A 21,467-nucleotide genomic window follows, 5' to 3' on the forward strand; every position below is an offset into this window, starting at 1 on the left:
TGTCGCGTTCTCCACTCCGTCTCTGGTGAATTCTTTAACCCCCACGCCTCCGCCCTACACGGTGATTCCTCCCCGCTACAGACAACATGAAATGTAGCCTTAAGAGAAGTAAACGAGATAACACACGCGAAATCTTACTTTACATGTGAGGTTCAACAAATGCTTGTGGGCTGACAGGTGAACGACAGAGCAACAGAGGACAAGGCTCCCAAGAGCGAGGGCAGGACTTTCAGAGCTGTATAAGGGACAGACCTTCGGGCGCCCTTAAATCCCCAGGGCCCCCTCATGCAGCAGCACCAGGCTCCGGGGTGCAATCTGGGCCCGCTTCTCCTCCTAACCCTTTGGCCGCCGCTGACCTCTACGCGGCCGCCCCACAGCTGCAGCTCCAGTTTGCTCCGCTACGGGGCGCCCGCCCGCCGGGCCACTGGGGGCTCAGCTAGGAGCGCCCGAGAGGCGGGAGAGCGCGGCCCGGTCTCCTAGGCAACGCCATCAACTTCCCCGGGCAACTCGCAGCTGCCGAGCAAGGCCGTGGCCGGCGAGAGGCCACATTTCCGCCACGTGGCCGCGGCGGCGCGGGGCTCCCGTCGCCGTGCCCCGCAGAGCTCGGCTATTCCGAACTTCGATCTCCCCGCCTTGACCGCCTCCCCGCCCCCCAAACCCGGGGCCGTTCGGGAGGTGGCGCCCGCGGGCACGGCCGGCCCTGCAGGGGCGGGGCCCGTTCTGGGCTCCACTTCTCCGGGCTCGCGGGACACGCCGGGCGGCCGCCGACCGCCTCTCCCGAGCCGCCAAGCTGGAGCCGGACCTGCAACTCGATGGGGTCGGAGGCCCGGCCGCGGGGCAGCGGCTCCTCCAGCCCGGGGCGCGGGCCGAGAAGCAGCCGGCGGCGGTGGCGGGCCCCCGGCGGAGCAGCTGGCTGCGCTGGTTCACCACGGTGATCCTGTGCGCCGCCTTCCTGGGGCTGGTGAGCGCGGGGCTCGAACCCCCGGGCCGGGGCAGGCGTGCTGGAGAGGACGGGCGTTCCGAGTTCGAGTCTCGCCTCCACCGCTTCCAAACTGACTTTGGGGGCCTTACTTAGTCCCCCCCAGCTTCAGTTTTGTCCTCTGGAGAATGGTACACGTCTAATCTAAGGGTTCTGGTGGTCCAGAATTTACTAGGCTACTATATTATTAGCTTCTGCAGCCTTTCCAGTTCTCCGGGAGATTGGAGATGTGAGTGAGTCATCCAGTGTGCAGCCGCTGTCCACTCATGAAGTTACTTCATAGTTCTCTTGAAGTAACTTACGGTTCCGAGAAGCGTGATTTCCTTGTGGGATCGTCATGCTCCTTCTTCCACAAACCTGGATCATACAGGCTAATACACACTTAGCTGGAAACAGGGACTAACATTGTATCGGAGATTGTTCACTGAAAGGTGCTTTTCCGGACATGAATCCTTTTCTAGGGGTTTCTCTCCTCTTCTGACCACATTCAGCCCTCTCATTATTGTTTCAGATGGGAAAATAGACGCAGCAAGGTAAAGTAACATTTCGGATCACACAACTAGCTAAGTAGTAGAACCAGTATGTGGCTTACTCTGCCCAAATCCTATGCAGAACAAGCTTCAGATCCTTCTATTGTTTTCTTGGAGCAAACTGCAAGACTAGAAGCACCTTTTGCCAAAACCCTTCTCTACCTTATTTTCAGAACTCTTGCCCTCATCTCTTGTGATTGTTGATTCTGGACAAATCAGGGGTCGAAGTGTGTCCTCTGAAAAGTGACTTCTGGTCCCTGGAGTCTTTCTCTGAGCCATAGTTGGTATTTAGAGGTTTTTTTGTTTTGTTTTGTTTTGTTTTGTTTTTAATTAGAAAGTTTTGCAGGTGCTTGGTGAGCCCTCACTTTGACTCCTGTTGTAGGTACTTTGCAGCAGGAACTAACAGGATTAGGACTGGGGATGGCTTTTTTCCTGTGCCACGCCTGTCCTTATTCCTGAACAGCTCAGTCTTGGGCAGGGGCACTCCAAAGCATTTGAAACAGGGCAATTGGAATATGTTATTCTTGAATGTGGATTGGTTAGAAACATTTTTAACAATCCAAGGATTATACTTAGTGAACTGAAATCCTTAGTTCTGCTAACACTATGTTGTCTTTGAACAAATTATTGACAATTTTGGGTTTTTCTTAAGGAAAAATGTCAATTTAAAATGTTTAAATTGTTTCTCTCTTGCATGTTTTCTATGTGTAATTCAAAGGAAGAACATGTACATTCCAAAATACTGCTGTTTTAATAACATCAAAGAGTGGGAAGAACTTTAGATGGCTTGACAATTAAAATTTTAACACTTAAATTCTTGTGTCATTTGGACGTGTATATATTTCAAAATATACAAAAAAATTTCAAAAATTATTTTAGTGTTAGATGTTATTATTTATACAAAATAGTCTTCTAGAGTACTGTTTAAGGAGAAACAGGATCGTGAAAAAGCCAAAAGAATTAGTGTTCAAAAACTGACTTGTCAAAACAAGGTAATGACAAGAAGTTGGCATCCTAGGAGGGGAGACTGTGGGACTATGATTACTATTTTTAAAAAAGATTTATTTTTGTTTATGCATACAAGAACTGGGGTGTAGGGCCTCCCTGGGGGCACAAGACCTTAAGTGTCAGCACGATGAAGCTGTCGCCAGCCACTACAGCACGAGTTCAATACCCAGCCTGGGACCTGACCCATATGGTGCATCAGACCTCTCCTTGTCTTGCCCGCTGCTCTCCTCAGCAATGTATTTCAGTCAATCCGCCTGTTCTATTCCCCACTCTGTCTCTGGTGACTCCTCTCTCTCCCCACATCTCTGGCCTACACAAACTCTTGTATGTATAAATAAATTTAAAAAAAAGAACTAGGATGTAGGCCAGAGGTGCGGGGCGTAAGAGGAGTCACCAGAGACAGTGGGGAGCAGAACAGGCAGGACTACTGAAATACACAGCAGGCGAGACTGGAGAGGTCTGCTGAGCCATTTGGGTGGCTCCCTGGGATCGAACTTGTGCTGCAGTGGCTGGTGATAGCTTGATAATGCTGAGACTGTGACCCCTGTGCCACCAGGTGTTAAAATAACACCTCAGGTGCTAAAAAAAAAAAGCCCCAGATTACATTGAAATCCTCTCCTTTTTTCATAATGAAAAAAACCTGCCACCAGGTAGCCATTAATGATTGTAAGGAAAATATTTCTCTTTTTTAATTTTAGGGAATGAGTGTTGCCATCTTAGGTCCCACATTTCAGGATTTGGCAACAAATGTGAACCGCAACATCAGCAGTCTTTCTTTGATTTTTGTGGGCCGAGCCTCTGGATATTTGAGTGGCTCTGTGATTGGAGGGGTTCTTTTCGACTGTATGAATCACTTTCTGCTTTTGGGTAAGTAAACACCAGTTTTAGCTTCTTCGTGCCTTTCAAGGACTTTACCATGTGTCTTTAAGCAGGAAACGAGCTAGTCGCAGAGCTGACAAAATGCAGAGTGTTCAGGTGTCCTCAGTGCGAGTTAGGGTTCCCTGGTGCCTGCTCTCATCTGGACAGTTACAGGCTGTCAGTGCTGGGCCCAGCTGGAAAATTGGCTCAGCCCTGGGGTGTGTTGGAGACGCTTAGCTTTCCTGACCTTGATGTAATTTAGGCATCACCCCGGATCACGAACTGACTGTCCAAGGAGGACTGCTTGTCAGGGTCAGGGCACATTTCCTGGGCAACACCTTGAACCTGCCCAGGCTAGACCCAGGCCTGACAGTGAAGGTGGGAGAAGATGGGGCTGAAGTGACGGCCGCAGGCCTAATTATCCCTGCTGGCCTGTGCGCGTGATACCACAGGAGTTTCCAATATCCATAAAACAGAAGCCAAATCTTTCCCCTCACCCTGTTTTTGAATAAATAACATGTTTAAAGGAATTCTGGATTGGATTGATAAAGCTGCTGGAAGAGTAATTTATTGCTCTTCACAAATAATCAAATAATCCCTCTTCTTTCCAGAGTGAGTTGACTATGTTTCTTGTATTTCGCCCTCAACTTCCCAACTAATATATTTAGACATTCCTCCTCCAAGATACCATAGTGCAGGGTAAATGAAACTAATCAGGCTTTTTACGCCACTAGCCTCTGTGGCTAGCATCTGCGGCCTTGATTGTGTTGATGCAGAAGGCGCTCGGCAGCGTGGGCGCCGGGCACCTGTGCCTGATTGTGGCCAGCTGTAGCATGGTGTGGGCATGCGTAAGAGGGCACACCTGAGCCTGGAGGGCCAGGCTATAAGGAACGGCTGTGGGAGGATGTATGACCACAAGAGAACGCCAGAGAGAGCTCAGAGAAAGAGGGTAAAGATTTGCGGGGGGCTGGGAGCCTCAGTGGCTTCTTGAAGCTCCCGACCCCCGCCTGCCCTACCTGCACCTGGTTGCCCCATTACACATAGTAAGTACATTTTATTATTGCCTTTTTTACTTAGCTAATATCTAAAATGCCATTTAGGTTCTTAAATATGAAACCTTTAAATAAGCAAATACCTTTTGAGCTATTTTGCTGTAAACGTTGCCATGCTATGTACTTTCATTTGATGAGCAGCGCTAGATGAGAATAATTTGTACTTTATAGTCCACGAAGATTATAAAAGCTTTTCAGCAATGTAGCCACTTGTAGAACTGACGGTCTCATCTGCTCATTGTTACTGAGTTTTAATTTGAGCTCTTTTGCATTTTGGGGGGTGGGTTTGAGGCTGACTTGATCCACGATGCTCTGCTTGAATATCGCATTGTACCGCTGACTTTACCTTTTTTCTCAGGGGTGTCCTTGTTGGCCACCACCGCCGGTCTTTATCTTGTTCCGTTTTGTAAGACGGCAGTCCTGCTGATTGTCATGATGGCTGTCTTCGGTTTTTCAACAGGCATTCTGGATACAGGTGAGTGAGCCCTTCAGTCATCTGAGGGCACAGAGAATTTCTATTACAAAATTCAGAGCAGATGTTATTATTACACGGTCTTTTGCAGTGTTCCCTAGAGTGACACCTACTGAGGTGGTCATGAGGTCACCCATTCAGAACACCCTTCTGGCAGCTCCTCCTCTTGCCAAGAAGGGTGCTAATTGGAGTCTGTTGACCATGGAGTGAGGTGAAAGAGTTTTGTTCTGTGAGATACTGTTGACTTACAGTGTACATCACGGAAGGGCTCTGGAGTGGGTCATTTCCGTGCAGGTGAGGATTTGCATTTTAGCCTCGCATTTATCATTGCAATAAGGGAAGGAGGAATTGCTGGGTTGACAGGCTCCAAGTTTGGAGCCATTTGGCTGAGGAAGCATAAAAGCAGCTATCAGTTTTTTGTGCTATCAGTTTTAAATGCATCAGTGTTTTGGACTAAGAGAAGCCTGTGCTTTTATCATCTTTTTCTCTCAAAAGTCCTGCCCTCCTCGAGTAGACCCTTTCTGTGTATCATGAGAGCTTGAAAAAACTGTTACCATAAGAAGTATTCTGTCCTAAAACCAGCTTCCTCCCTTTCTTCCATGCTCTGCTGTTAATTGCTCAATTGGGAAATGTTTTATATTTTAGGCTTAGTTTGGTTGTTTAATGGTGAGTTTATCTGCAAATACGTTTAAAAACAAGAAAAGAATGAAACCCCAAAGTGGCTGCTCTTCTGTATAGATGTGTAAGTGCAGATGCTGGAAGTTTCCGTGCTTCCTGCAATGGGCACAGCAGAGTCCTGTAGAGCTCAGATTCCTGAAAAGGTGTTTTGCATCTGCCATATACATGAATAATTTTCCTCAAGTGACTACCTTACTGGTGTAGAAAATTTCAGTAATTTAACCACTATGTGATGAAAAAATTTTACTCCTTTAGAAAATAGGTATTTTCTGAAAGATTTTATTTATTTTTGCGTGGCAGAACTGGGGTATAGGCCAAAAGTGTGTGTGTGTTGAGGGGGCGGGGTGAGAATATTCACCAGAGAGTAGGGAGCAGAGCAGGCAAATTTACTGAAATACACTGCTGAGGGGAGCAGCAGACAGGACGAGACAGGAAGGTCTTCGCCATTTGTGGGTCAGCTCCCTGGCCAGGGATCAAACTCAGGTGGCTGTGGTGGGCTCTCACAGAAAGAGTGCTGAGATTTTAACCCCTAAAGTGCCACGGATGCCATACTTACTATGAATTTTTATAGGGAAATACAGTGTCTTTCCTCCTAAAGCCTGTTGTTAGAGCTCTAGCATACAAAGCCTTGTGCTGATGTGCCTGGCTCTAGACGGTAGTGGTTTCCTGGCTGGTGGAATTCCATGTTATGTGGGGTTACACCTTGAGTTCTCTGGTAGCGGCAGCTGAGAGTTCCTCAGTCCTAGAACGGAGTGAGTGGCCGTATTTGTTATCTGAGTACGTTATAGTCTTGGCACCATGGAAAAATGGACTTGCCCTGTCTGTCTGAACCACTGAGCTGCTTCCACAATTCAACCCTCCTTCCCTCTTTCATTGGTAGGTGGTAACGTGCTACTCTTGGCTATTTGGGGGGACAGAGGAGCTCCACACATGCAGGCCTTACACTTCAGTTTTGCCTTGGGTGCCTTTTTGGCTCCACTGCTGGCTAAATTGGCATGGGGGACGGCGGTGTCTGCTGACAACCACACAGAGGTCGACTCTCGGCAACCTGCCCTGAACCAGTCCTCCGGAGCTGACTCGGACGTGCTACTCGGAGTGCCTGACAACATGACTTTACTGTGGACTTACATTTCCATCGGTACTTATATATTTGTAGTTTCTATCTTTTTCTTTGCTCTGTTATTTAAGAAAAATTCAAGGAGGGAAAAGACAAAAGCAACTGCTCAGAGGTTTCGAAAAGCTAAATATCACCACGCCCTTCTTTGTCTCCTTTTCCTCTTCTTCTTCTTTTATGTTGGAGCCGAGGTGACCTACGGCTCCTACGTTTTCTCATTTGCAACCACCCACGTTGGCATGACAGAAAGTGCAGCGGCTGGGGTGAACTCCATGTTCTGGGGCAGCTTTGCGGCCTGCAGAGGTCTGGCCATCTTCTTTGCGGCCTGTTTACAACCCGGAACCATGATTGTGTTGAGCAACGTTGGCAGCCTGGCTTCGTCGCTCTTTCTGGTGCTTTTCGACAAGAACCCCATTTGTCTCTGGACGGCCACTGCCGTGTATGGGGCCTCGATGGCAACCACGTTTCCCAGCGGTGTTTCCTGGATCGAGCAGTACACGACCATCCACGGGAAATCCGCGGCGTTTTTTGTCATCGGCGCGGCCTTGGGAGAAATGGCGATTCCCGGGGTGATTGGGACCCTCCAGGGAAGGTACGAAGATTTGCCCATCGTCCTGTACACCTCCTTGGGGGCGGCAGTCGCCACGGCCGTTTTATTTCCCGTGATGTACAAACTAGCCACCTTCCCTCTGGAGGGTCAAGGGAAAGAACACAGGAAGAGCGAGGACCAGAGAGCTCTGCTGTCTAGCTCTGAGCTCAATGACTATGAGGAGGACATTGAGGACGAGGACGCAGAAAAATGGAATGAAATGGATTTCGAAGTGATTGAAATGAACGCCACAATGAGGAATTCTGTAATGGAGACGTCTGGACATACTTTGATGGAGCCTGCAGCTGACCTTTTCAGCCTGTCTCATTCCAACGGCCTAGAGCTGGAGTGGGCCTCACCACTTATCCCCGGCGACTCTCCTGGCAGTGACAGGCCAGGTAACCAGGACAGGAGGGACTGACGCTGAGAGAAGAGGGAGTTACCCTGACTTTTTGAAAATTATACTTCTGAGGAGGCCAGTCAGAGCAGAGCTTTAGCAGAAGCTCAGCATGCTCTGAGATTCAGGTTTGCTAAAGGTTTTGAAACATTTTGTATGCCAGAGCCTTCTATAAAGGAACCGATTGTCCCATACAGCGGCATCTTGTAAAGGCCAGTGTTTGCACGGGGCTGGCTGAGCAGTATTTTATGGTTTTCTCCCTCGGCATGCAAAGCAAGCATTTATTTTGACCACTTGGCTACCATCGTAGTAGCAAAGCCCTTAGTAATCAACGTCAGTCATAGGTATTCTGGCAGGCAAATTAGGCAGCGTCATTTCACAAAAGAGTGTCTTTGCAAACAGAAGTTTTGTTCATTGCTTTTCCCTGTCCATAGCATTGCACCAACAGATTCTAATAAGTCTGGTTCAGTATTTTATGAAGAGGATACGAGTCAGTGCTCTAGAGGTTCTGTTCAAGTCTCGATGCTGCTGACCAGCTTTTGGGCTATGCATTCAGCCACTTCACTCACTTAGGACTCGTTTATCTCATCTCATCAGTGCCTCTAGAAGTGAAATACAGGTGATACTCAAGTAGATTTTAAAGTTTGTGCAAGATGTCTGCTGGAAATAATAAAGTGCCACCCATTCTTCATTAAAATGAGAAGTGAAACAACAGTAATAGCTTTACGAAAGGGCTGCTGATTATGACCTTATGTTAGTGGAAAGAGATTCAATGTTTTTACTGTGTTTGAGTAATTACTGTGTTTCAGTAATTATCTAGTACTGTCTTTTATCGATTCTAAGATGTCCCTTTGCTGACATTTGAACATCTTTGAAATGAGAGTATGTTTTCAAATCAATGATCATATAAGTTTGTGACAAACTTTAATTGAATGTTTTCCGTATACAAAATAATGTTGCATTTAACATCAATGTGTTATATTCAGCGAAATGCAGTGATTCATTCAGTTATGCAGATTGTGCATAACATACAGATGTTTTAAAGTTATTTTTGTATGCTGATTTTTCTCTATGTTAGATGGAGTTTGGAGATAAATGTTCTGCTTTCAAAATCTGTCTCAAGTTTCTTAGTAAGTAATAGGGCTGTGGATGGGGTCTCTTGTGGCCTTAACCTACCTGAGAAACAATCTGGGTCTAAGTCCTGGGGTTCTGGATTTGCTGCTTCTCATTGAATTTGACTGGTAAAGTCATTTGACAAGCACTGTAGACCAGGCTGCTAGTTTAATTTTCAATGAGGTGCATTGCAAAGTGTTTTCTGGCGATGGAAGACTAGTATCAACCATGGAGAGCTGCTCCTTCCTGAGTGTGAAATAACTGTCAAGCCAAATTAATGATGCAGAGGGTCTTGATGGCCCAGGAGTCAGGATCAGAGGGGGACCTCAGGAGTCTGGCCAGGCTGTTGTGAGCCAGCCTTTGAAAAATGATGAGCATCGGGCCTCCCATGGTGGGGCAGTGGTTGCGCGTTGGGCTGCGAAGTTGCCCGTAGCCTCTGCAGTGCTGGTTTGATCCCGGGCCGCCGGCGAGGGTCCCACATGGCATGGCAGACCTCTCCTGCTGCCCGCTGCTCCCCTCAGCAGGGTATTTCATTACTTTGCCTGTTCTGTTCCCCGCTCTGGCTCTGGTGAATTCTCTCACCCTCCTGCGCTTCTGACTGTACCCAGTGCTTGTATGAATAAATAAATTTTTAAAAAAAAGAAAAAGAAATATGAGCATTGATGATAGATCTTGTTCACGTCTCTTTACCGGTATTTATGGTTACAGTATGTCTATTTTCTTTGACCTAATTCTTACTAATGTGCCATTGTGTGTACTTAAGTGAAGTACAGTGCCTTTCTGGACCACTGCCATTTCACCTTATGCCCTGGCCACAACACTACTTCTTGTTACTGATCTAACAGTTTCTGGAGGAAGTAAAGTATAAAGTCTGTTCTTGCTCTGTACACACGGTGGTTCTCTCTTAGCTAGAACTTGGAGACTGCTTGTCCTCCACTTGCTGAGTGGCACCCCAAATGACTGAGGAGGCTTGCTAGAAGAGAGATTTGCCTGCAGTATCCACAGGGAAGGGGTAGAAGATGCAGCTCAGGGAGAGTTGGTTGGACTTAAGAACGTGGCGCAAATGTGAAAGTCCATACTGGAAAGTCCACATGCACAAGCCAAATTGTACACGGCCCTATGAGATTATAGGCTTTTTAATGTTTGATAGTGTATTTCCACTTTGGTACAATTCCAAGAATTAATACTCATTCTAATAGTCATTTCTTAGGTAAGTGTCTGAGACCCACAACCAACCACTACTGACATTTTCTCTTGCTGAGTAACAAATCCTCACCAGTTAGCAGCTTAAAACTACAGACAGTTTGTTTTTTCCCGTTTCCTTGGGTCAGAAATGTAGGCACGATGTCGCTGGGTCCCTTGCTCATGGTGGCCCAGGTCTGCAGTCACCTGCTGGACAGAGCTGTGTTCCCTTTGGAGCTTGGAGTTCCCTTGCAGGGCCTCATGGTGGCAGGCAGTCTTCACTTCCTTGCCATGGTCAACTGAAGGGCCTGCTTCTTGCTGGCTGCCAGGTGGCACCTCCCCAGTGCCCGAGGCCATGTTCCTCTCGAGACCCCTCATGGTGGGCAGCCTGCTGCTTCAGAGCCAGTCTGCCTGGCTGGAGCCTTGGACAACATAAAGTTGCCCATCGTCACCTTTACCACTTTCTGTTGGCAGAGCACATAATTCCAGTTTGTTTATTTCTAAAACAGAGCTTAAAATTCTTATGGGAGTAGATGAGATTGTGTGTGTGTGTGTGTGTGTGTGTGTGTGTGTGTATATACACATACACTTTGGAATGTCCTGTATCTGTGTTTAAATACCACTTGTTTATAGTGTTGTGAGAGACTCTGTGCGTGTTTGCCTATGCGTGCACACAGGTGTGTGACAGCTCTAATGTGGCTGTGGTCTTGGTACAGATAACAGGAATGGTTAGAAAAGATTAAAGTATGATCAAGGTTTGCTTAAAGTGTTGCTTTTTTTAATTGAAATTTTTGTTGCGTGTGTTTGAGATTGTTTTATGCAATTCTTCAGGTGTTTTTTTATTTGCTGATGAGGCTATTTAGACAATGTGGAGAGTATTTTATACTTTAGTGGGCATTAGAACTACCTGTTTAAATATGAATTCTCTAAGTGGGACTGGAATAAAGCCTGAAATTCTATGTTTCTACAAGCTCCTAGGTGAATTTTGTAACAATGTAGTAGAGAATTTGATTCTGAGGAAAAAGTCTGCTCTCAAGCAGAGCAACACTTAAGTGAGATAGAAGGGAATATTCAATTTGTAAGGCTTAAAATTATAGCTCTAATTTCTGGAACAGAAAGATTCCCAAGTCATTGTATAGCAGTCATTTTTTTCCTCCACTCCCCGTCTCAATCATTTAACAGATAATTGCTGAGCATTTACTACATTCAGTAATTAGGGACTGGTCACAACAGACGAGAGCCTTCTTTCACCGAGATGTACCATACCATTTCATGTCAGATTTGTTGAGACCACGTTTCTCTTAGCTAAAGAGCAAGTAGAACTTATTGTAATAGGTTTCCCCAGTTACAGAAAAGTCAGTAGTGGCAGAGCTCTTGTTTCCTTGGTGTGTGTTTATGATTTTGGGGTCAACCTTAGTTTAGAATTCGGGAGCATTGCTTAGCACAACTCAGCGGGGAAGCGTGGGGGACACCAGCTATCAAAGCTACAGAGAGGAGCTGACACCGCCTTGGGATTTGCTCAGTGCAGCCCAAACACGTTTGAGCAGGGTCTTGGGTTGCACCTTGAAGCGCCCACGGGCTCACTGAGCCGCTTCTCCTTTCTCACTCCTCTCCCTTATCACTTGTGGAGACTTTCTACCCTTAGAGATGACCCAGTTCTGAGTCCAAGCACGCTGAGCTTGAACTGTGTTGAAGAAAGACTCAGTGACAAACGTTTAGAAAAGGACACGTTTAGCTGCTAAGAGAGCAATGAAGAATTATGCCAAATAAAAACATGGCTTCCAAATCTGTGTTGATCTGTTCATGGTGGAAAATAGTAACTCTCCCACATGGTTATTGTATTCACAAAGGTCATGACAAGTTTTCAGAAATCAGCACAGCAGAAGCAGTGTCCGAGAGATCAGAACCAGCTAGATACTTCTGGTTTTCTCAGGGTGCAAAGTGTCTCCTTCCTGTGATATGGGATGCGCTTATCATATCGAGCAGGGCAAAGTAACATTCTGCTTCTACTACTCTGTCCTGAATCCATAATCTCCAGGAGGAAAAAGGGAGAGAGTGATTGTAGCATGTGTTCTCATTCCTTATCCAAGGGATCAGTCTTTTCTCCACCGGTTTTTAATCCTCAGTGACGTTAGAATAACAGCATTTTTTCTTAAGCTTCATTCCAGACTACTTTAATTCATACTTGAGTAGTGATATTCTTAGAAGTACCCCTGGTAAAGGTCATGTGCAGCTGAGGTTGAGCATCACAGCTTTTACCCATGCCGAGAACCGCAACCTCTGCTAGTTACAGTGGTTGTTTAAGGCTCATTTACAACCTGGTTAAGTGATGCTGCCTTTGTAGACGATGGAAATTCTGTGTCCTTTCACTGCAGGATACGTGTTACCTGCACTGCTGCGTGGTCAGTTAGTGGGGGGTACGGATACTGGTGTTTGAACGCCTGTCGCAAAGGAAAACACACCTGGGCTTTATGGAGGTTGCCCTTGTAGACAGGTTTTCACTAATCAGTTTTGATTTGGGGTCTTAGAGGGGTAAGGGTGGTCTATAGATTTATTACATCTGGATTTAAGACTACTCACTGTCTACATGGCTTTGTACAATGTAAGACTTTTGGGATAATGAATTGACATATAAATAAATCTAATATTTAAGATTTTTGTCTCCTTTCATTGATGTTAAAAAATGAGTTCAGTATCTCTCCAGAAAGTAGTTGAGAATGTTTCTAGATTTTGGATTGTGAGTGTGCCAAAATATATGTAATAGTTGTATTGAATTCTGAAAATGAAATGTATCTTATTTTTACTTCATATATGTATTTCAGAAATGATATCTAACATTTTGATGTCATCTAACGTTTTGGGGCCTCAGCTTCTCTTAGGTTTATAATTTAATTTCTAAAGTTACAAGTCAACCACAGGACTGTTACTAGCTGGATATCTTGGTTACTATTTTACCTGGATAGTAATTTCCTAATGAATATGCTTACAGATATGAATATTTCAAATGGAATTTATCAGATTACCATCAGGCAGAAACTGGCACGTCTCTCCCTGCTTCCCTTCTGTGCAGGGTCTGGCAGCTGAGCCTGCTGTCATGACCAAAGTCCTATTTTAAAATTTATTTATTTAAAAAAAATTTTATTTTTTTTTAAAGAGGCATGTATTTTTATTTATTTATGATTTATTTGTTTGTTTGTTTTGTTTATACAAGCACTGGGCACAGTCAGAAGCGCGGGAGGGTGAGCGAACTCACCAGAGCCAGAGTGGGGAGCAGAGCAGGCAGAAGGACCAAAGCACACTGCTGAGGGGAGCAGCGGGCGGCAGGAGAGGTCTGCGCGCCATGTGGGACCCTCCTCCGGTGGCCGGGGAGCAGCCGGGGATCGAACCGGCGCCGCAGAGGCCGCGGGCAGCTTCGCCACCCAGCGCTCAACTGATGCGCCACCGGGGAGGCCCTTAAAATTTATTTTTAAAACAACTCCAGTGAGAATCTGGTTAAACACTCTAATGTGGAGCATGTGTCAGGGTCCAGAAGCGTCCCTGCTCTCGTCACACCTTCCTGGAGTCTTAAAGGGGAGAGTAAGTGCTGAGAGAAACTACATGGCGGCACTATCCCTGGTGTTCACATGGGAGTTTCTAACTGGCAGTTATAAAGGCCCCTGTGAGGTGTCCTGACTTGGCTGACACCATCTCTGCTCTCGGTGACCTGAGTTTCAAGCCTGCACTATGCTCTAGCAGGGATCCTCTTGAACCTTTGCCTGGTACTTTTTCCTAAATGCAAACATCTAGAAGGCTTGCCACTGAGACAGAGAGGACAGGACTTCAAGTATAATTGTGGTCCCCTGGGGTTCCAAGGACTTCCACGATATCTGTGGATTTGGTTGCTGCTGGGGGTGTCCAGGCTGACCCAGCCACGTGCTGCTTGGGCTCGCGCGTCTTGCTAGGGCTGGAAGGATGAGGTAAGAGGGGGTCCCCATGGCAAAGTGGAGGACTGTCTGCGGCCTCTCTGCTCCCTCCCCCTGGGAAAGAGAATGGTTTGGGAGTGGCACTTTTCTCTTTTGACTGAAGCTGCCATTTCATTCTCTTTCTTTTGGGAAATTATCGTGGATCCTGTAGAACCCATGAAAAAAGGTTATGTGTGAGGGGGGTTCATTGTGTGAAATCTGGAATCTGTATTTGCTGCCTGTATTTGCTTTCTGACTACTGCCTTGGCCACAGTACTTCATCTCTCTGTGCCTCAGTTTTCTTTCATGAGTTGGCAGTGAGACTTAAGTGAAAGAATGTAAGGCACTTAGCATGTTGCCTCAAGCATACTGTGAGGGGCTCAATTGTGTGAGCCCCTCAAATTCATATTTTGAAATCTGAATCCCCAGAGATGACTGTAATCGGAGGCAAGGCCTTGAATGTGGGAATTAAGTTAAAATGAAGTAATCAGGGAGGGCCTTAGTCAAATATAATGGGGTCCTTCTAAGAAGAGTCTTTGGACACATAAAGGCACAGAGGAAAGGCCAGGTGAAGACGTAAGTAAGCCAAGGAAGGGCTGCCGAGGAAATGCCCTGTACTGATTTGAAAACAGACTTCTCACCTCAGAACTGTGAGAGAGTTCTCTTCGTTAATTTACACCCAGTCTGTGGTCCTTTGTTATGATGGACCTAGCAAATGAATAGTATTCACACCATAAATGTCAGCCACTGCTAATATGTTATTACATGGTCATTCCCAAAGCATGCTTAGCCAAAGAAGAAATAAAGCATTCACTCATTTTATCAGAAAATAATGCTTTCTAGTTTAGGAAAGACTGTGTACAAGGGGAAAGAATAGTTTTTGTGTCGTTGTGTCTGGAAAGCCAGGTGGGACATGCTCACTAAACGAATGAGTTCATGGGTCACAGAGATGCCTACTTTCTGACAAGTGAGAAGTGTGGCTGGGGCTGCATACACTTGTCCTGGGGAGCGCTCTGCTCACGCACACATGAACAATGGGCACCCTTGGAGGCGACCAGGTAGCTATGGTAACCAGAGGCCCCTAGCAACAAAAGAGAAACAGCCAGAGCACACAGTTGTTTTTAATGGGTACCAAATGCATGCAGTAGTAAAACCAAAGAGTACAGAGATATAACAGTAAATCTTACTCACTTTTGAGTCACTTTAACCCTACCCCCGACATTAACCACTGTTAATGTTCTTTTTGTGCATCCTCTGGAAATACCTGCACATACACAAAAATTTGTTTGGATAGATATCGCTACTTTTTATTGAGAAATAATGACATAGCACTGAATCAATTTTGGGTGTTCTCCATATTGACACAGACCATCTGTCATGATAGTTAATTTTTTTTTCCTTGTGATGAAAACTTTTAAAAGCTACTGACTTAGCACTTTCAAATAGTCACGCATTGCTTAGCAACCAGGACGTGTTCTGAGAAATGTGATATTGGGTGAATTCATGATTGTGCTAATGTCGTGTAAAGCACTTAGACATTTCTAAACGGCATAGAGTGCTGTCCACCCCTGCTCTCTACAGGGACACTTTGTATGTGTGGTCTGCCATTGAGGGAAACACGGCTCAGGGGTGCATAGGTGTGAATGATTTGTAGTATTTCTCCCATTCTGTAAGTTGCCTTTTTATGTTGTTGATTGTTTTCTTTGTTGTACAGAATTTTGGGTTTGATGTAGTCCCACTGGTTTTTGCACTTGTTGCCTTTTCTTTTGGTGTCAAATCCAAGAAAATCATTGCCAAAACCAATGTCAGGAGCATACGCCCTTTGTTTTTTTCCAATTGTTCTGTGATTTGAGTTCTTTAAAGTCAAGTCTTCCATCTGTTCTGAGTTGATTTTTTTTTTTTTTTAAGATTTATTTTTATACAAGAACTGAGGTACAGGCCAGATGTGCGGGAGGGTGAGAGGATTCACCAGAGACAGAGCGGGGAACAGAACAGGCAAACTGACTGAAATACACTGCTGAGGGGAGCAGCGGGCAAGACAGGAGAGGGTCTGCTGCACCATGTGGGTAGCTCCCTGGCCTGTGGGGGATTGAACTTGTGCTATAGTGGCTGTGGATAGCTCCACAGTGCTGTGTCTTAACCCCTTGTGCCACCAGGGATGACCCTTAATTGTCTTCTGGCTATTTCATAATCTTTTGTGTATTAGCTATGGGTTTTTGCTTTTTGGTTACTATGAGATTTAAATAAAACGTATTTATAACAGTCTATTTTAAGTTGATAAGTTAAGTTTGTATCTATTTGAAAGCTCTGCATTTTATTCTCCCTGCCTTTTGATGGTACAATGTACATGTTTTTATCTTGTGTAACCATTAACAAATTATAATAGCTATACTTCTACTGCTTTTGTATTTTGACCTTCATTCTAAATTAATTATTACACCACCATCATTGCAATATTAGCATATCCTCAATTTAACTGTATATTTATCTTCACTAGTGAGATGTAGGCTTTCATATGTTTTCTTGCTACTAATTAGTGCCTTTTGTTTTCAGCTTAAAGATATTGCTTTAACATTTTTTACAAGGTTGGTCTAGTGGTGCTGAACTCCTTTAACATTTGCCTTTCTGGAAAATTCCTTATCTTGACTGAAATTCTGAAGGACAACTTTGCCAGGTAGAAGAGTCTTTGTTGGCAGTTTATTTCTTTCAGCACATTGAATATATTGTGTCATTCCATTCAGGCCTACAATGGCTCTTTTTACCCTTATGTAGTTCCCTTATATGTAGCTAGCTATTTTTCTCTTGCTGATTTTAAGATCCTCTTCTTGTTTTTAATTACTTTTTAAAAAAAATATTTATGCATACAAGAGCTGGGTGCAGGCCAGAGATACAGGGGGTGAGAGGATTCACCAGAGAGAGAGAGAGAGAGTGGGGAGCAGAACAGGCAGACTGACTGAAATATATTGCTGAGGGGAGCAGCAGGAGAGTCAGAGGAGGTCTGCTGCTCCATGTGGGTAGCTTGCTGGCTGGGGCTCTAACTCAAGCTGCAGTGGCTGCTGACATTTAATCCCTTGCACCACCAGGGGGGCCCCTGTTTTTAACTTCTATGTGTTTTGGTGTGGGTCTGTTGGATTTATCTTTTTTTGAACACTCTGCTTCCTGGGTCCAGACATTATATATTCCTTCCCTAGGTTAGCAAAGTCTGCATCCTTTATTTTTATAAATGACTTCTGACACTTTCTGTCTGTCTTCTATTTCTGAAACCCCAATAATGCAAATATCTGCTTTACATTATCCCTTAAGTCCCTTAAGCTATCGTCACTGTTTTTCTTTTTTTTCCCCCCAACCCATAATTCGATGAATCCACTGCCCTGGCCCTGTTTCTGAGTTCTTTGATCCTTTCTTCTGCTTCATGTAGTCTTGCTATTGAATTTTTCATGTAGTTGCTGTTGTATTTTTCAGTTCAGTTATTGTATCCTTCAGCTGTATGATTTTTTTTTTTGGTACTGTCTTGCATTATCTCTTTGTTGAAATTCTTAGTGTGCTCATGGATTTTTCTCCTGTGCTTGGTGAGCATCTTTATGATCATAATTTGAACTCTTTATCAGATAAGTCATTTATCTCCATTTCATTAAGGTGTTTTTTCTGAGATTTTATCTTTTCCTTTGATTTGAAACATAGTCCTCTCTTTCTTCATTTTCTGACTCTCTGTTGGTTTCTATGCATTAAATAAGACAGACATCTCTTTCAGTCTGGAAGCATGGTGTCCTGGAGACAAATCTTACTGTTCAGTCCTTCCTAGCTCTTGGTTGTCTTTCAAACCTTTGATTTCCCAACCATCCGTCTTTGTTTTTAGCTTCACACAGTAATTGTGAAGGTATGTCAAAACCTTTCAGTTCTCAAAGAGGAAGATCTCAGCTAGCACCTAGATATAGGCTGATTATCAGCCAGACCCTCAGGAAGCAGCTTTTAAAGTATACAGTTCTACCTCTTTCATAGGAAGACTGGAGATGGGCATTTCTCTTTGTTTCCTCTACATAGAGCCCTGGAGTTTATAGCCAATTAAGGATCATTTGCTTGCTACAGCCCCATTTAACATGTTAATACAAGGACCACTGGGTCAGAGCCAGGTTATGGAGGGATGGGCCCATTGGATAGCAGCCACAAAAGCAGGGGCATTAGATACATGCACAAGTGTCTTTCTCAGAGATACTGGAGTCTGGAGTGGGGGAGATGGCGTGAGGCTGGTGTCTGCTGGCCTTCCCAGGCTCTTGAGAAGATGGCAGTTGGTACCTACAAGTATATGTACTCAGAAGCTCAACTCTCAGCCCACAGCTATTAAGATAAGCAGATCGGCCTCTTTCACAGAAATACTGGCTCAGTCTGCTGCCTGTGCTGGGCATCAGGCGGTTAGCCATAGTGAGTAGCAGCTGCCCTTTAAAAACAGTTGGTTAGTTCACTATGGCCTTCTGGATCTCATGTACATAAACCCTATTGGGTTTCAAAGAGATGCTTTACGGGCCCAGGTCTCAGGCATAGGTCTTAAAAGTTGGGATCCCAAATGTGGGGTTCAGACACTTCTCAAAGAGTAGCAGGGAATTGTAAGTTCTCTGCTGGTCGTTTGTACTGTAGGTGGGGTTTATGGTAAAATTGTGCCTCAGTCTCTTCTAACCTTAATACTATGGATTTTTTTTCTTTGACACAATGTTTGGGAGTTGTTCAGCTAGTTTCTAGATTTCTGTGAAATCTAGAACTTGAACCTATTTATTTTAAAGTACAATTACTCTTATCAGTAAAGACGAGCATATTTGAAAAAGAAAACTAAATTTTGACATAGATAAAACCTCAAGATACAATCTCCCAGTCTTTTAGCAAAATATTTTGACATGTCAAAGTATCCAGCTATCTCACTTTATATATAGTTCCAATCGTTAGAAACCCAAAATAAGGGACTGTATAGTTTTTGGTGGGAGGAGAGACTATGAAATACTTAGGCCAGGAGTCAGCTTATTTATAAGAGTAACTCTTTCTGCACACTATTCTAATATCTTTCATCATTTCCTTGAATCCTCAACAGCCTTAGGAGGTAGGTGGTACCAGCCTTGTTTTATAGTTGAGGTGATGGGATTAGATGCTTCCTTTTTAAATAGGAAATGTATGAGGGTTGCATGATTCCAAAGCCTGTGCTAGTTTTACTAAACTGCCCTACTTCTTTATTGAAAGAAGTACTCTCTCACATGTAAACTGACCTTTTGATTGAGATGTTTCTTTCAACCCCCCCCGTCGATTACCCTTGGCCCACTGTAATCTGGCTCTGCCCCCCACCTGTCCACAGAACTTCTCTAGTTCTGCTAACAATGTTGGTTGCAGACCTGGTAGGCATTGTAAACCCTTTAATTCTCTTACTGATTTACCAGTAATCTGAGTGACTGCCACATGCCAGGCACTATGTTAGTGCTGAGATATGATGAGGAACAAATTGGATATGATCTCTGACCTTGCCTTGTGATATGTAGATTTGAGATATTACTATCAAATGTTGGTACAGATAATCAGCTGTAACTGTTAATGAATCAAAGCACCAAGTGAGATGGGAACATAGATCTGGCTTTTGGCATTTTGTACCTTGGCAAGGTGTGAGGCAGAGGGTCACTTCAGTGTTGAGGAGGAAGATTGCCATTTAATCTCACTGTTCTTTGTGGCTTACTTCAGTCTGCTTCCTCAGTGCCCAGTGCCCCCAAGTTCAGTGCCTCTCTGGATTCAAGAGAAAATTAAAACAAAAAAAAAAAAAACCTCAGGATGAATGAAAACAGGATATAAGCTATCAGAATTTATGGAGTTCACAAAAGTCTGGAGGGAAGACAATTGTAATTCAGGCCCATATTAAAAAGCCAGAAAAATCCCAAATAAACAACTTGATAACACACCTAATGCAACTTGAAAAAGAGGAACAAACAGATCCAAAGTGAGCAGAGGGAAGGAAATAATAAAACTAATAGCAGAAATAAGTGAATTAAAAATAATGAGAACCAGAGAGTGATGGAGAACATTGTTCCATGTATCCATTGGCCTTTTGAATATCCTCTTTGGTGAGTTCTCTGCATATCTATTGTCTATTTTTATTAGTCTTTTTAAAAAGATTTATTTATGTATGCATACAAGAACTGGGGTGCAGGCCAGAGGTACAGGGGGTGAGAGGATTCCCAGAGACAGAGTGGGGAGCAGAACGGGCAGATCCTCTGAAATACACTGCTGAGGGGAGCAGCAGATGAGACAGGAGAGGTCTGCTGTGCCACGTGGGTTAGCATCCTGGCCAGAGATCAAACTTGCTGCAGTAGTCACGGATAGCTTCCCAGTGCTGACGCTTAACCCCTTGTGCCACCAGTGAGGCCCTATTTTCATTAGTCTTGAGGCATTTTTTTTTGTTTTCTCTTTAATCCAAAAACTATTCAGCAGCATATTGTTTAGTCTCCAATATTTATGATTTTCCAATTTTTTTAAATAGTTTTCTAATAATATGACGGTATGATCAGAAAGAGTACTTGGTATGATTTCAATCTTTGTAATTTTATTGATAATTGACTTGTGTCCCAACATGTAGTCTATCCTTAAATATGTTCTATGTGCATTTGAAAACAAGGTGTATGCATTGGTGTTTGGGTACAGTGCTCTGTAGATGTCTATTTAAGCCTGTTTGTCTACCTTCTCATTTAAGGTTATTGTTTCCTTATTTATACTCCATCTTGTTCACCTGTCCGTACTTGTGAGTGGAGTATTATTGTGGTGTCATTATTTCTCTTTAGTTTGCTTTATCATTTGATGCATATGTGTGTTATTTCTTCTTGTTGTGTTAGGCCCTTAATCATGATGTATAGTTCATCTCTATCTCTCATACTTGTTTTATTTGGAAATCTATTTTATCTGATATAAATATAGTAGCTCCTGAATTTTTGTTTTTTGCTCGCCATTTGCTTGAAAGATTGTCTTCCAGCCCTTACCTCTGAGTCTATGCTTGTTTTGTTGGTAAAATGAGTTTCCTGTAAACAGCAAAGGTTGGATTTTGTTTTGAAATCCACCATCACTTTATAGCTTTTAATGGTGAATACAGGCCATTTAAAGTGATGATTGAGATTTAAGTGCTTAGTATCATTTATTTTTTTTTTTTTTACTTTTTGACATCTTGCTTTTATGTTTTGTTTAGGTTCCATTTCCATTGTCTTTTGTGTTATTTCTATTGATGTAACCAAATAAAATAACATTTTGTTTAAAGATTCTACTGAGGTTCATCTCTGATGGACTGTTTTTACGGCCCTTTAAGGGTCTGATCCAAGACTTGTTCTTATGGGCCACATTTTCCCTCTTCTCCACATTATATAATTTAGGTGTCTATTACCTCTGTATTTGGGTACCTTGTCTCTCTTTTCCTTGTTGTATAATAGTCCTTTTAGTGCTTCTTTCATGTCCAATTTGGTGTTAATATATCCCTTTAATTTTTGCTTTTCACTAAAGCTTTTTACCCTTGTTTCTGTATTGGATGATAATCTTGCAGGATTA

At 44.0% G+C, this 21,467-nt stretch overlaps 1 protein-coding gene across 1 annotated transcript; it reads left to right on the plus strand.

The window, feature by feature from the left end:
* Positions 1-868: 868 nt before the first annotated feature.
* Positions 869-9,397, plus strand: LOC119252788 (sodium-dependent glucose transporter 1C-like). Its single transcript, XM_037520240.2, has 4 exons — positions 869-961; positions 3,216-3,384; positions 4,786-4,902; positions 6,458-9,397. The coding sequence occupies exons 2-4, from the start codon at positions 3,219-3,221 to the stop codon at positions 7,699-7,701; spliced, it is 1,527 nt and encodes a 508-aa protein (XP_037376137.1). The 5' UTR covers positions 869-961; positions 3,216-3,218; the 3' UTR covers positions 7,702-9,397.
* Positions 9,398-21,467: the final 12,070 nt, after the last annotated feature.

This window comes from Talpa occidentalis, unplaced genomic scaffold (genome assembly GCF_014898055.3).
Source record: "Talpa occidentalis isolate TD23 unplaced genomic scaffold, MPIMG_talOcc4v2.1 talOcc4.2, whole genome shotgun sequence".
NCBI classification, from domain to species: Eukaryota; Metazoa; Chordata; class Mammalia; order Eulipotyphla; family Talpidae; genus Talpa; species Talpa occidentalis.